General features: G+C 48.4%; 1 protein-coding gene across 4 annotated transcripts in view; it reads left to right on the forward strand.

The window, feature by feature from the left end:
- Positions 1–209: 209 nt before the first annotated feature.
- The window catches only part of KCND3 (potassium voltage-gated channel subfamily D member 3), a 96,520-nt gene continuing 80,858 nt past the window's right edge, over positions 210–15,871 (forward strand). The window contains exons 1-2 of one of the 4 annotated variants that reach the window (XM_071768550.1): positions 210–339; positions 5,349–6,534. In XM_071768550.1, coding sequence (XP_071624651.1) covers positions 5,426–6,534 — 1,109 coding nt within the window. In that variant the 5' untranslated portion in view covers positions 210–339; positions 5,349–5,425. Of the gene's footprint in view, positions 340–447; positions 856–5,348; positions 6,535–15,871 lie in introns of those variants that run through there. The other 3 variants (XM_071768549.1, XM_071768551.1, XM_071768552.1) reach the window with 3 other exon arrangements.

A 15,871-nucleotide genomic window follows, 5' to 3' on the forward strand; every position in this document is an offset into this window, starting at 1 on the left:
GCTCGCGCCGGGTGACACCTGCCGGTGGCTCGGACACGGGTGGGGAGGGGGACACGGGGGCTGCTCCGGACCCTTCGGACCCCCCGCACCTCCCCGTCCCCCTCCCGCCCCTCCCCGCCGCTGTCCGCCCCGCCGGTGCTGATCGCCGCTCCCGCCGCCCCGCGCCCGCGCACTCGGCTCCGCGCCGCCCCGCGCAGCCCCGCGCCCGCCCCCGCGGCCCGCACCGCGCCGCTCCGCGCTCCGGCAGCCGCATGGCAGCGGAGGAGCCGAGCTGGGGGGGCCGCGGCGGGGAGCGCCGGGCGGGCAGGGCGAGGAGGAGGAGCGGAGCGATCCGCGGAGGTGAGGGGCGAGGAGGGGGAGCGGGGATGGGGGACCCCGGGTCAAGGTAAAGGGGGAGCGGAGGGGCTCAGGTGCGGGCGGGGAGGGGACGCGCAGGGCAGCGAGGGGCAGGAGCGGTGCCCCCCGCACCCCCCGCTCTCTCTCCGCTCTCCCCTTCCCACCGGTGGCCGCGCAGCCCGGTCCAGCCCCCGAGCCCCCGGCGGTGGGTTAGAGTAAGACGGAGCTGCGGAAGGAGGCGAGGCAATGGCGAGGCGGCTCAGCCCCTGGCTTTCATGTATGTATTTATCTTACTTTATGGAAGTCATTAACTCCGGCTGCGGCGCATCAGTCACCGCCGGGAGCTGCCCGGCACAGCAGGGCACGACTGCTTTGCTCTGATTTGGGCTTATAGTTACGTATTTAATGGAGATTCGGCGGCACACAGATAAATGAGCGAGGATGCCAGGTCTCTGAGCGTGTGGAGTCCAACTTCTGACCGTGGATGAAAGAGGGATGCTTGAGGTGGTGTGGAGACTGGTAAGAGCTGCCAAGGAACACAGCAAGGGAGAGCAGCAGGACGAGAGGGAAAGGGGACAGGTGGTGGGGAGAAGAAGGGAGGAAAAGATCAGTTTAAGACTGAACTAGTTCTTTTTATTCCTGACTGTAGCCTCCTGCTCTGGCTAAGGTGTTGGTTGTAGGTTGTAGCTGCTGAAGGAATTGCTCCTTTTCTGGTCCAGAAGGGACCTCTCCTGCACGGCTCCTGCCTGCCCGAGAGTTGGGGACACAGAGGGAGCTACGGGAGGGACCAGTGGAGTTCATCTCCTACTTTCCCCCCTCCTTTTCTCCCCCTCCTTACCCCTGCTGGCATATTATCCTGCAGGGTAGGCTCTGGTGTGTATTTAATCACTCCCTTTGCTGGTGTCTGGGGAAGCTCCCGCCGCCTCCTCCCAGTCTGGTTTTCCAGCTGGGTCCATCTCCCCGCCGGCTCCACGGGACCCGTTCCCAGCTGGATCAGGCAGCGAGAGCAAAGCTCCGAGAGGTGCTGGAAGGGGAGGGGGCAACAAGAAGCGAGCTTGGGCGAGAGAGGCAGGGAGAGGCTCCGGCTCGGCAGCAATGAGGGAGAAGCTGTTTAGTCATCTCTCTATATATACTTTCACAATGACGATCACGTTTACTGATTGCTCCTGACTGCATCTAGAGAGGGAGTCAAGAGGCAGGCAGCACAGTTCACCTTTCATCCTGAGGAGTGCCTGCTCCTCCTGCCTTCCAGTTCCCCAGATTTATCCCTAGTTTGGGGTGCTGAGCGTGTCCTTCCTTGCCAGGTAAGCATCGCTGTGTGCCGGCAGGATGGGGCTCTCTGGGCTGGCTGGGAGGGAGGGCAGAAGTTTGCATGATTTATCCCAAGCCTGTTGCTTTTGCTCCCAAACCTCCTCAGTGGGCTGAGGGAGTGAATGTTTTGCAGAAAGTTTTATCTGATGTGGTTGTGAAGGAGAAGGAATATGTGGCTGGTGGAGGATATCGAGGTTCTGGCTGACATATTTTGATTTAAAGCAAACACATCTGTGCTGCCTGAGCCTGACCCAGCAAGGACAGGGAAGGAGAGAACGCATGATCTCCAGGCTCTTCACCCCCATTAGCAGTGTCTCCTCAAGGACTTACACTGTGTTTATCAGTCATATTTTAAATCACCCTTGTCTGCTTCTAGAGAGGGAAGCACTGAGATTTTTAGTTTGTTTCTGCTACCATGAGACTATGAAGAGCCATTTATTATGTGAGGCATCGCTGGTGGGAGCTGGTGTGGTAAGAACCCATCACTTATTTCTTCACCCTTTAGGTGACCAGAACCCGAGTTCTCTAAAGTTCAGCTCCAGAGCTTTCCTGACCCAGCTCTGCCCATCAGGTTTCTGTGGGAGTCTGGGCTGAAGCTGCCGAGCCCAAAGAAACAACCTGAGGGAACCAGGGGTGCTCAGGGGGGGACTTGGTGGGGGTGGGAGTCCTGGGAGGGGGTCAGGGACTCAGACCACAGGTTCTCCTATCCAATTTCCTTGCGCCATTTCACCGACCTCATAATTATCTAAAGAAAAGAGATTCTTTTCTCTATGGATGCTTTTCCATCTCAGAGGAGAGAAATTATTTTGTTTCACGCCGTCAGCAGGGTACCCATCTTTTTAAAACTAGTTTCTTTCAAATTACATGCAGAAATTACAGTGATTAAAAGCAGGAATATGTCTATAGCTAAATATATGCCTCTTAGAACTGAAGTGTGTCTGCTGTGTGAGCTGGTGCTACTCTCTCCACTGTACAGTATATTTTGAGCCCAGCCAATGGCTTTCCAACCTAAAATGACTGAAAACTGGTTACCAAAACCCAGGCATGCTGAGAAGGAGAATTCTTTCCATATTTTGTAGATAAGCCAGTCAGTTCATATTTTTTCTTTTACTCAGCTGAGTTTGTGCAGCTCTGAAGTACAAATCCAGTCCTATTTCATTTTCTGTCTCTTATTTTGGGGCAGGGCAGAATCCCAAGGATTCATGGACAAGACAAAGCAAAACCTTTTCTCCCTCTCAATCTTTCCGCTCAGGTAGACAATTTAGACCTCAAATATACTCCCTTTTTGCATCTTTTGAGGATCAGATGAGATATATTTAACGCACCTTTGAACAAGCTGCATCTCTGTCAGAGAAACGAGAAGAAAACTCTCACAGAATACCCCTCTCTCCTGCTTCAATCTCCTGTCCATGTCATAGCTGAGATATTTATAGTTTCCCCACATATACTGCCCACATGGAAGGACCCATTTTGTCTTTAAAATAGTTGACTCAAAATGTGTAAGTCACTTACGAGTTACCAGCACCTTATTAGAACAATTATACACGAAGTATTTATAGTGCCTCAGCAGCTAATGTAGGTAACCTGGAATTTACCACCAAAGTTATGAAAGTACAGAAGAGATTTCTAACGAGGTTCCTCTGAGAAATCAGGGGAGATGAGGCTCTGGTGTGCTGGTCAGGTCACCAAACATCACACCAGTCCGGGTGGAACGGCTGTGGTGGTGCCTCTAATTGCAATTACAGAGCAGAAAGGCAGTGAACAGGAACAGGATGCATGGTCCTGGTCTCTTGGTTACTTGTATATATTTGGTGATTAAGGGATGAAACAGTTGTCATTTTGCTGCCTCCTGTTTTGCAGTCCTGCCCTTACCAAAGTGTTCTGTAAAAGTTAAAAGTTCCTCCAGAGCTGCTGGAAGAGAGGGGCAGCTCTGCTGACTGAGCCCTGGGGATGCCACAGAGCTCCCTGATCCCAAAGCCATGCAGAGAAAGTTTGCAGTGCTGAGCTCTGCCTGCTCCCTGGGGCTGTCAGGCTGTCACTATTAACGCAGCAAATCCCCTTTTTAGGGAGAGGGGAACAACAGAACATAGAATATTGAACAATCCTTTATAGGAAAATACTGTGGATGTTTCCTCCAGTGCTATGGATATAAGCAAAGTGCCTCCCTGGGACAGGCATCACTTCGGATTATTGTGTTTCATAATTACAAAACCTCTTCTAGCAGCAGTAAGATGCTTGCACGAGGGATTTTGGTTGTCCTTTAGATAGTAAAATTGCACAGATAGATACTCCACATTAAGGTGATGAATGTTAATGTGCCCTGAAGAGGAAGAGCATTTCTGTGAGCAGTTTAGTTGTTTTCACTGCAGATTGATTCCATCATTTTTTATTCAGTATTTTGATGGCCTGTTGAAATCAATAATGATGCAGCCTGACTGTAATGGCAGCTTTCATATAATTAAAGAACTCCAGAGTAAAACTGCCTAGAAGGTTGCCATGTAGAAGAAACAATTAGGCTTTGAGGGCTTGAGTCAGTGGAATCAATGGCATTTCCATTGATAAATTGACTTTTGATAGGGCCTCTAATGCACCTTATACAATGATGGCACCTTTCTCCAGATAATTTTATAGTAGAGTTAGAAAAGTGAAGTGAAAAGGAAGTGAAAGTAAATACAAGCTAAACCAGAACTCTGGTTACTGTAAGTATCTGTGAGAACTCTGGCCAAAGATCAAAAAGAAAAAGGCAATTCATGACTAGATCAGAACCACAGTAACTACTCTAACTCCAAGGAATGCTGACTTCCAGTGGCTTAGGAGCTAGACAACCTGGGAAGTTTTTCATCTAAAAATAAGGAGTGCAGTGAAGGTATTTCATTAACCTACAGTCCTTCAGTTCTCAAGGACTTCTGCCTCTGCCAGCCTGGAAATAACCAAGGTATAAGTTGTCCACCTTCAGGGCCTTCCCTTGTTCTGATGTTCTTGGCACTCAGCTGGCAGGTTAATCCATCAGCCCTCACACCTGGGATTCAGGCTATTCTGGCTCAGGGATTCTGAGCAATGCTTCTCTGAAATCCAGAGTTTTCCTCTGTGGCACAGGGGAGGGAGGCAATATTTCACAGGACTAAAGCCCATCTCTAAAGGAAAGAGACCAGCAAAGAGCTGCTGCTCAGGCCAGGGCTTTGATTAAAGGTGGAAGCAAACTAATGAAAAGCAGAGATGATTTTCTGTCTCTCTCAATTGAAAAAATGTCCTTAGTGCACGATTCATTACATATTGAATGTTTTTGAGACTGGAAACCCAGCTCAGTCCAGTCGGGGCTTTTCACAGCATTCTGCCTCCCGGGGAGTTCTCAGCTCCTGCTTGACAGCTGGAGTTAAACTGATGTGCAGGAGTCTTACTCCTGGGGAATTATGGATTAGTCTTGTTTGTAAGGAAGCAAATATAAATTAGTGTGTTTATGCTACTTTTAAAATTATTTTAATGAGGAATCATTTGCTATTTGAAATTTCAATCTATAATAAAGCCATAACCCTGCTGAGCTCATTATCATGTTCCTGTTTAACATCATTCTTCACACGGAGATGAGGGCGAGGCAGTGGCTTTGAATTCTCGTGTCTGTTCTGATATTTGACTCTTTAACACGACGGGGCAGACACCCCGCTTGACTCTCTGCTGTGTTTCTCTTTCGTTCTGTGTTTTAGATGGAGCTGATCTGACTCCCACCAGGTCTCAGGAGCAGCCCAAGTGTCTTCTGCAGTGAGCAGCGCTCGGGCTCACCATGGCAGCAGGAGTAGCAGCCTGGTTGCCCTTTGCCAGGGCAGCTGCCATAGGATGGATGCCAGTGGCCAACTGCCCCATGCCACTGGCTCCGACGGAGAAGAACAAGCGTCAGGACGAGCTGATCATTCTCAATGTCAGTGGCAGGCGTTTCCAGACCTGGAGGACTACTCTGGAGAGGTACCCGGACACTCTCCTGGGCAGCACGGAGAAGGAGTTCTTCTTCAACGAAGACACTAAGGAATACTTCTTCGACCGGGACCCCGAGGTCTTCAGGTGCATCTTAAATTTTTATAGAACTGGCAAACTGCACTACCCCAGGTACGAGTGCATCTCCGCTTACGACGAAGAGCTCGCCTTCTACGGGATCCTCCCTGAAATCATCGGGGACTGCTGCTACGAAGAGTACAAAGACAGAAAGCGGGAGAACGCGGAGCGGCTGATGGACGACAACGACTCCGAGAACAACCAGGAAGGGTCCATGCCATCCCTGAGCTTCCGGCAGACCATGTGGCGAGCCTTCGAGAACCCCCACACCAGCACCTTAGCCTTAGTCTTTTACTACGTCACCGGTTTCTTTATCGCTGTCTCTGTGATCACCAACGTGGTGGAAACTGTGCCCTGCGGCACGGTGCCCGGGAACAAGGAGCTTCCCTGTGGGGAGAGGTACGCCGTGGCTTTCTTTTGCTTGGACACGGCTTGCGTGATGATTTTCACGGTCGAGTATCTGTTGAGACTCTTTGCGGCCCCGAGTCGCTACAGATTCATCAGAAGCGTGATGAGCATCATCGACGTGGTGGCCATCATGCCCTACTACATTGGTTTGGTGATGACCAACAACGAGGATGTCAGCGGAGCCTTCGTGACACTAAGGGTTTTCAGGGTTTTCAGGATTTTCAAGTTCTCTCGTCACTCCCAAGGCTTAAGAATCTTGGGCTACACTTTGAAGAGCTGTGCCTCCGAGCTTGGCTTTCTCCTCTTTTCCCTCACTATGGCAATCATCATCTTTGCAACTGTGATGTTTTATGCAGAGAAAGGGTCCTCGGCGAGCAAATTCACCAGTATTCCTGCTTCCTTTTGGTACACTATTGTAACCATGACAACACTGGGGTGAGTATTACTTTTTCTTTTGCTGAGCAGCAGGCGACCGTGTGCTGGGAGATCAGCTCCAGTTACTCTTAAGCATTTTCCTGGGTGCATGTTGGAAAGGGGTAGGAACTGTTTAAGCCTTGATTGTTGCCTTACAACTTCTGCAATTTCTGCTTGTGTGTAGTTGTATAGAACAGAAAAAGCACTTACACCCACTTGACAAATGCTTGGCACCATGGTGAATGAGTGCAGGAGGAGCAGGGCTGTGGAGTAGCAGGTCCTGTTTTGCACTCTGTCTGCAGCAGAGAAAAGTCAACAGGAGTGGAGGTGGCAATGGGAGCTCGAGCTCTTTACAGACATTCATCTGAGCCATAGGTTGCACACGAGGTTTCTGGTGTAGGTTGTGTCCCCTCTCACGATGTCTCTCGTTGTTTGTTCACTTGACATGCCAGGATTTACAGATATGCTGAATTCAAGGAGATACTGTGGGCTGTTACACTCCTAAAAATACTTGGTGTTCTCCAGAACGTGAGCTGTTTTTCACTGAACCGAGCAGGATGCCGACTTCTTGTCTGTGTTTAATTGTGAGTTTAAGAATTTCAAGTATGCCCACGGACAGGTACAGAGATAATGATATCAAAGCAAAGGAAATGCAGCCTGGAGGGCACTGTTTTCCCCTTATATTTCATTTCTGTCTTACAGATGTTTCTACTGTGATTAGAGATTTGATCTGCTGTTTTGAACTGGGATCTTTGTAAGGAGAATGACCAAGGCCTCACCCTGATGGGTTACGTAAAAGCAAGCACTGCAGTCACCAAGTTATGGCCACATGAAAGCTCCTAATGCCCCACATCAGAACCAGATCCCAAGTTCAGAGTCACTTTGCAAAGAGTTTTCCCTTTGGAGAGTTCACCCAGGTTAATGGTCAGATGTAGACGAGTCTCATTATTGTGATACGGTGACCACTTTTTCTCTGAACTGCTTTTGATTTTAAACATCTCTCTGTGCCTATTATACATGAACAGGCTCACAGTAGCACTTTTAAATTATTAAAATCATAATTCAGCTGTCAGAAAGGCACAGAATCTGAGCAGATGACAACCACAAGTCTGAAGCTCTTCATTAAGTGAAAACGTAGAACATGTTTGTCACAGTCACCAGGAGATCCCTTTTCCTCCTTTTTAACATCTAAGTAAAGTTTACAAGCTCATGTGTCAAAACCTGAGGACCCCAACCAAGCTGCCAGTGCTTGTTCAGAGATTAAAGCTGGGTGCTGCATCCCTGGACTCCCCCACCCCCTTTCCATATTCTGACTGGTCCTTACTGGTCAGCTACCACCCTGCTGTCCCCACCACTGCATCCCAGCAGCTTCAGAGGGTCCTTCCAGCAACCCTGGGTGGACTCTTCGTGTGTCCTCTCCACGAGGGAGAAATGCTTGGAAAAACAGTTCCATTGCTTGGTTCCTGGTGGGACTCAGACCTGTCCTCCAGTGCCACATGCTGTGCACATTCACACCTACATGGTCAGATCTTTGTGACAGGGAGGTTGGGGTCAAGGCACCATTCTGGGGTGTTTGGGAACACACCTGAGGTGTGAAACACGTGCAGAATGTGCTGGTGTGGAGCTGGGGCTCTGCTGCCATCCCTGCAGGGACTTGGAGCCGGGCTCTTTCCCTTCCCTTCTGAATCCATGGGCAGACAAACCAAAGGGCTCCTGAGGACTTTAAAGTGTCCTCAGTCTGTTGTAATCACAGGAATTGTAGATGAATGAGTGCCTTTATAGTGAGTTGACAAGAATTTAAAAAATTGGACATTTAAACGCTGCTTTGTAAGTGATCACTGGAAAAGGACACATGAAATGCTGTCAGAGCTTTAAAGCTTCAGCTTCTGCAGCTACTGATCTCAGCTTTTTGTTGCAGGGTTTTAATTAAAGGAGGTTTTCCAGCAAATAGTCTACCAGATAAGTTTAGTGTCATATCACTGACTTACAGGAATCTCAGAACATTATTTCCCTTTAAAAATTCAGCCAGCAAGAAATTGTAAAGCACGAAGGTTTTCAACTCAAATCTATACCCCTACACGTGGCTTTTTGTTTTGAACAGTGAAACGTTTAAGCCCAGGTAAATGAACATTTCCCTGACACTGGGATTTCACCATTGCTTCTGCAGGGTGCTTTATAGAAGTGATATGGAACATCCAGGATGTTATCCCCATGTTACTAAGACATTAAAAAATTAGTTCCATTTATGTAAGAGGGAAAGTTTACTTACAACAGACATCAAGGCTGGCATTAGGAAACCATTAACTCTCCTACAGTACAGTGCATCAGCTGCTGTTATTCCAGATTCCCAAGTATCTTTAGGATATAATTACATTTCCAGATTGACCCATAAATGCAAAGCAATAAAAATGCATTTCTTCTTCAAGGTGAAGCACTGCATAAAAGAGAATAAATGCTTCTTTTGGTGGAGTTACTGAGCAAATCTGTTTTGAGAAGAGCTCCTTAGGCAGTTAACAGCCTGAGGAGAGAGGTACAACAGTTTTTCTGAAATGGGAAACAAAGCAAAGGAATTAAATTATACCGACCCTGCATCTCTGATCCCTCTGCTCTGCTCATCAGCCCTGGTTTAACAGAGGCTGTTTTTAATTTAGCACGATTTAAATTTTGCTCAGGAGGTTTTATAATGAAAGCATTATTCTTGGGTGCATCTTAAATCAATCTGAATTACTGAAACAACTATTCAAAATTAATTCAAAATCAGCCCTCCAATTCATGCAGAAACATTTGTCCCAAGAGGCCAGCAGCTACCCATCTTCTCTCTTGCCCTTGTCTAAACCAGCAATACAATAAACACGAGCTGTGCCAGCATCTACCCTTTTTCTGCAGAAGCTTTGGACCCCCAGGACCCTCCATCCCCTGATGCCAGAGCTGCCCAAAGTGGGGGGGGGGCAGGGTGCTGCTTCCCACCCTGTGCTATGAAGTCCCCGTTTTGGTTTTAGCCACCAGTTTACACAGAGACCCTTTAATTAGCCCAAGTTTGTTACCAGGGCCTTGTTTTAATTCCCTTGTCCCTAGCAGGGGTTGTGGATGGGTCCCTCTCCCGTTTCTCTGCCAGCACACGTCCCAACCACGACTGCAGCATCAGACCCACCCCCATGCTAAACCCCAAACCATTTTTGCCAGACCACGTCTTTTCCTGAGCTTTTTATAGCTGTTTTCATTTCACCTGACAGCAGCACTTCTGTTGCAGCCCCTGGGGCAGTGCACAGCAAATCCCAGCTGTGAATCCCCCGATGCCACCACCCTGGGCACGGGGAGGGTCCCCAGGGCTCTGCAGGACATGGCAGATGGGTTCCCCTGCACCCAACCCGGGGTGCCAGCACCCCCAGCCCCACCAGGGCAGGGGCAGAGAAGCCTCTGGTGAATCCTGGAAGGAACTGGCACTGAGGTTTTGGGGCCATTTCTGCCAAGAAACCAGCAGGAGCACAGCCAGGGGTTGCTGCTGGGTTTTGTTCTGGTTTGAGCTCAGGGATGTGCTGTGTGGCTTTCTGTGGCCTCAGCACCCTTGGAGTGGTTCTGGGAGAACCTCTCCTCTGTCTGACTGTTTCCATCACAATTTGCAAGTCCATGATGCATCCCACATCACTCTCCCCCTTTCAGATTTGGTCAATGAGTTTGCAAGCTCAGACACCACAGCCCTGCCCAGGGAATTCACTTAAAGAACCAGGTTAATGCTAGGGAGCAGAGAAAACAGAGATGTGCTGGCCTGGTTATGTCAACAGCCTGATCTGGAGCAAGACCTGAAATTCCTTGCAGTTTTGATCAGCTGAATGATTGGAGGAAGGGCAGGGGTTTGGGGCTGGGGTCTCTTTGGGTCTGTCTGGGTTCAAGCCCTGGGGTTCTGACACCCCACTGGCCCCCCTGGAAGCAACACCTCGCTTGTTTCTCAGGTTTTCCTTTTCATGGGAGAAATGAAAAAGTCACAGAGAAGAAAGGAGATGGAATCTAAGCAGGAAAATATCCTGACAAGGACTTGCTGCCAAAGGCAGGAACCTCCCGGGCTCCTGCAAACACCACAACCCTGGTGTCAACAGCCCCTCAGTGCCCAGACTGCTCCAGTGCAGAGCTGAAACCACCCGAGCTGGTTGTAACCTTCAGTCACCCTCCTCCACGCAAACGAGGAGGGCTTTGCAAAGTAAGGAAAAAATAATAAATCATCTCTGGAGCGCTGCCATTCCTGGCTCCTCCAGAAGGACTGAGCCTGTCAGAAACTGCCACTGCCCTGCACCAGAAAAATTGCTTTAATAGAAACACTGCTTTGCATATTTAACACCATCGAGGGGAAGATGGATGAGATGTGGGATATTCCTTTGCAAAAGAGCTGGAATTCCATCGCTCACCCTTTCCCACAAAGCCAACAGCCCTGAGAGCCACAGGCCAAGAGCTGCTTGGATTTAATGTACAGAAAGTCCAGCAAACAATGGGCTGATGGAGCTACACAAAGAAGCCATTTTCTTGAGCTTCCATTCTCTTGACTCCAGCTTCATCTCAGACAAAATGTGTATCAATTTTCTTCTCCTAATGGATTTACAGATATTGTGTGCAAAATGTCTTTGTATCAGAAACGACAGATGGAACCTTTTCCCTTCACTATCTTGCTGTAAATCTCAGACAAGCATCTCATTTTTCAGTTACTTGTATTCACCAGAACCCCAGAAGTACTAAAATACCTTCATTCATTCTCAGAGAAAGTGGAATTAACTGGATTTTTCTCAAAAAAAAAATGATCTATTCTTAGGCTTTTAGTGGCTTTTGATATTGGTAATGATTGCACATATGTGCAAACACACCAGCTTTAATGTGTAAGGCAAAATAACTTTTCTGTAAAGTAAACTCACTGTGTGAGAAGTGAATTATTTTTAATTAGGCCAAGTAATGGTACTGGCTAAAATTATAATGTGGCTGCTAAATTTACCAATTGAAACCTTGGCAGAAATGCATCTATAGCAACTGATTTACAAATTCTTTCTAAGCTCCTCTTTCTTTCCTTTTTTTTTCTTTTTTTTCCCCCCTTTTTCTTTCTAGCCTGCATCACAGTAAGTGCCAGAGAAATACAGATTAAAGATAATATTGTATTTTCATTGGAGATGAAGGGAAGTGATTGGCTTGCTGACTGGATCTGAGCTATTTTTAGTCTCATAAAATGATAATTTCATAACAGCACTGACCCAGTAAAAGTAATTAGTTTGCAGAGATCAGCTGAAAATAAGGGACAGAGTAGCCTCTGCCAGCCGGAGAGCAGGGAAAGGGGAAGGGAAGTTAAAGGCCCTGCAACAAATTAGCCAAAACTAATTACATCTCTTAGCTGATTACAGCCCATCGAGTCAGAATCAGTTTTCAGCAGGAATTACAGAGCAGGGATGAGCAGGGAGGGAGTTTCTGTGTGACCTGCACATCCTGCCCTGCCTGGCACAGGGGTCCATGGGGCACCTGCAATAGGGACTGAAGCTCCTGCCCCACTTTATTACAAGGAGGAGAATGTGAGACAATTTAATAGCAGTTTCTGAAGGGATCTGTGCATTCTGGGCAGCTGGAGCCAGGGTTTGGAGTAGCTGTGACCAAAGCCAGATGATTTCTAGGCTGAAGAGGAGTGTCCTGAGCACTGTGGTGCAATCATCTCATACAGAAAAAGAGAAGAAACTACAAAAAAAGGTGTAAGATAAACAGAAAAGCCTTTTCTCAGCCTAAACCAGCATTCCTGCCTGCCACCCATCACACTTAGAGCTGGGCTCTGCCCTTGGGTACCGGGGCCCTCCCAGTGACCATCACCTGGGTGATCCTTTCCTGGATGTTTTACCTGGGAGCAGGAGGACAGGCTGGGATCAGCTGAGCTCTTGGAGAGACAAAGCCAGCAGAAACAGATTGTGCCTATTTAACTATTTACCTCTGCCACATCAGAGCACGTTCAAGGGCTGTAATTCACCTCCTAAAGTCACAAGTAAGTGTGGAAGAGTTATTTTTAAATCAATACCTAGCAGAATGCCATTGTTCCAACATTAAAACCTGCTGGGAAATCACTGGGAGTCACGTGGAAAGACAAAATCACTGCCTGCCAGAGGAGGAAACAATTTGTCACTCCTCTAAAAGGTGCAAGTTCTCAGCTGGCTTTTCATCCAGGTTCACAGCCTCAGAAATGGCACTGCAGCCCCTGCCTCTTTCTGACCTCCTGACCCTGCCTTGGGCTTTCTCCTGCTCCCTGCCCGGGGCTGTGAGGGGTCTGGGGATCAGCCTGGGGGGGGCTTTGGCACTGCTGGCACTCCTGGATCCACTCTCTGCATGTGTTTTCTCCCCCCTCCAGCAGCAGACCCAGAGCCAGCACTTCCCAGAGGGGCTGTGGGGTACCTGGGAGGGCATCCTGATGCTTCCATCTGCCCAGAATCATCTCACAGATCACCTTTAGCTTTTTCCCTTTGGGACCTTGTGAAATTTGGGTGCTGTGCATCCCAGGAACCCCTTGGGAAGGGCGTTTGTGTCTGGGGGGAGCAGGAGGCAGGAACATCAGTTCCAGCCCAGACCCTTTCCAAGGGTGAAATCCCCCCATCCACAAACCCAGCCCCTACGGGGGCAGCCCTGAACCTGCACAGCCCTGGGCTTGGGTGAACCCACAGCCTGGACCCACAGAACCCTCTGGACCCTCCATCTCTGGCTCCTCTTGGCCAAGCCCCATGGGCTCCACACTGCCAAGGGCTCAGTGTTTCATTCCAGGTAATTCCCTTCCACATATTCCTGGCTTTGTTCTTCCTGAGCGTGGGACTCCCCTTTGCCACCTGACAGACACAAACAGGGCTGGATTTCTCATCTTCCCTACAGATCCAGGGTTTTACATCAGATGAGAAAAGAGCAGGTGCTAAACTCTTGGGTCACTTTCAGCCCAAAATCACAGTCTTGAGGACAAGAGTTCACCCCACAACCAGATAGCTCCTTCTTTGTCTTCTCTGTGCTAAGGAAAACACTTCTCACTACTCTGTATTTCTGCTTCTTCTCTCACAATCCTCCCCTCCCAGTCTGCATCCTCTGCACACACTTTTGGGGTGCATATGGAGACAGCTCATGAACAGTACACACTTCTCTCTGCATTTGTATGACCTGGAGAACAAAGGAGCCATCCTCCTTAAATATTAATTATAGTCACCGTGGGAAGAACAGAAATAGCACTTTATTTTTCAATTGAAAAGGATAATGCAAGCCAGCTATTCCTGCAACCTAATGCTTGGCAGAAGTAAGCCAGCTTCAAAAGGAAAGTGAGAATGAGAGAAAACTGCTCTGAGCTGCTTTCTCCTGCAGTCCATCTACTTCAGAGTCTTAGTTTGATCAGGAACACTCTTTGAAATCAAACTCAATCACCCAGCTTGGCTCCCAGTGCTGAGAGGCTTCAGAGCATGGGAACAGCATCCTTCCCAGTGAAACTCAGCTGGGAGATGCACTCCAGGAATGCCCCAAAAGTGCTCCCACTGCTCATGGGCATCCAGCCCATGGGCCAGGCTAACATTAGTCTAAAATTATTCCTCCCCAAGATGTCTGCAGCAGGGATGCTTGGTTCTCCACAAGCTCAGCTCCTGGGGAGCCTCTGTACCACTGACACAGAGAGAAACTTATTCTGCCCCTGCAATTGGTTTCAGAAGTCGTTCTCAGTTATAACCTGGCTTTATGTCTTTTGAGGTTTTACATAGTTTCTTGGCCTTTTGTCATCACCACAGAGAAAAGCTCCAGTTGCTTATTTCTGCCTCTCCAGGGGGAGCAGAGGCTGCTGTCACCCTGACAGACTCTGACACCTCTGCTACTCCGCTGCACAAGAGCCTTTTTCTGGTAATCAGTGTCTGAAATGAGTAGAAACAGGACTTAAATTTTCCCCTTTCAACATGAATCAATGAGGCATTCTTGCCAGCACACATCCCTCACTGTCACAGGCTGTGGCTCAGGCCTCTCTGCCACCCAGCTCAGCACCAGGGGGATGTCCTGGCTGCCAAGCTCACTCTCTGATCTTGCCACAATAAACTGGAATATCCAATCCTGAGCTCCTGTCTGCTTGAAAAGCCTCTGGATGTGTGCAGATGGGCACTCAGGGTCAGCTCACAGGAGGCAATCACAACTTTTGCTCTGTGCCTCTTTGGTTTTCCTGCCCACTCACATCTGCCCAACCCTCTGCTCACCCATCCCGGAGCATCCATCCCATCCCATCCCATCCCATCCCATCCCATCCCAGGATGAGTTCTCCTGCCTCAGACACTGCTCCAGCCCCTGGAAAGAGCTGGCATGATATCCTACCCTTGGCAGGCTAGATGCAAGAGGCTTCAGCCCTTTTAGATGTTTTTCTGCTAGAGAGGAGTAGAAGGGCAGATTAAATAATAGAAACATTCATTCAACAAGACAGCTGCTGGATGAAAATACACAAAAACGATGAAATTAGGTAAAAGTCATCTCTCTTGCTAAGGGTCAAAGCAAGTAGTAAGCCCAAAGATTTTGGGCTGCAGAGGGCTGATCAGGATGAATTCCACCACTAATGAGCTTAGTGAATAAGCTCATTACCTAACGAGCTCTATTGAACAAGCTTGATTTCCAGCCTAGGGAAAGCTTTCTGAAGAGATAAAATGTAGGTAAACAGCTCCATTAGTTTACATACAGAAGACATATCTGTAGCTCAGGAGCAGTCACAGTCATTGTCAGATTCCTTCCTGAAGGTGTAGATGTCAGGGGGGATCAGAAAAGCAACAAATGGTAGAGGCTCATTTCCAGGTTTGACCTTTTTTTCTGCAAATTCTGGTGCAAACAAGGCACAGCAACAGGACTTGCTAGAACACCCACGTCCTAATAACTTCCCTTCAGCATTAACACAGGACTGCTCTGCCCTCCATGGAAGACAACACAGAACTAAAGATTGTGGTGACAAAACAGGTGTTTGGTCTCTACACATACATACATATATATTTTTATATATTTATATATATTTATGTATATAAAGCTAGGCATGCCTGCCCTACAATGCACATCACAGGGTAAATAACCATGCACAGTGCTCACTCCTGCATGTCAGTAAATATCCACATGACTGCAGCACCAGAGTCTGGCACCACATTTACTGTGAACTGAAAATTAATTTCAGCAGCTTTTATGATTCATTTTTGGTGGGGAACAAAGGAGGTGCTGGCAGGTGCCTCTCCAGCCATGTCCGGGGCTCTGGGATGTCACAGACAAAGTGGCAGCTGGGGCCTGGCTGTGTCTCTGTGTCCCTCCAGGCTGCTTTACTGACAGCTTGGGCAGAGCCTTGCAGTTCCATCCATGTAAATAATTTTTAATGGCT

This window comes from Heliangelus exortis, chromosome 25 (genome assembly GCF_036169615.1).
Source record: "Heliangelus exortis chromosome 25, bHelExo1.hap1, whole genome shotgun sequence".
In the NCBI taxonomy this organism is placed as follows: Eukaryota; Metazoa; Chordata; class Aves; order Apodiformes; family Trochilidae; genus Heliangelus; species Heliangelus exortis.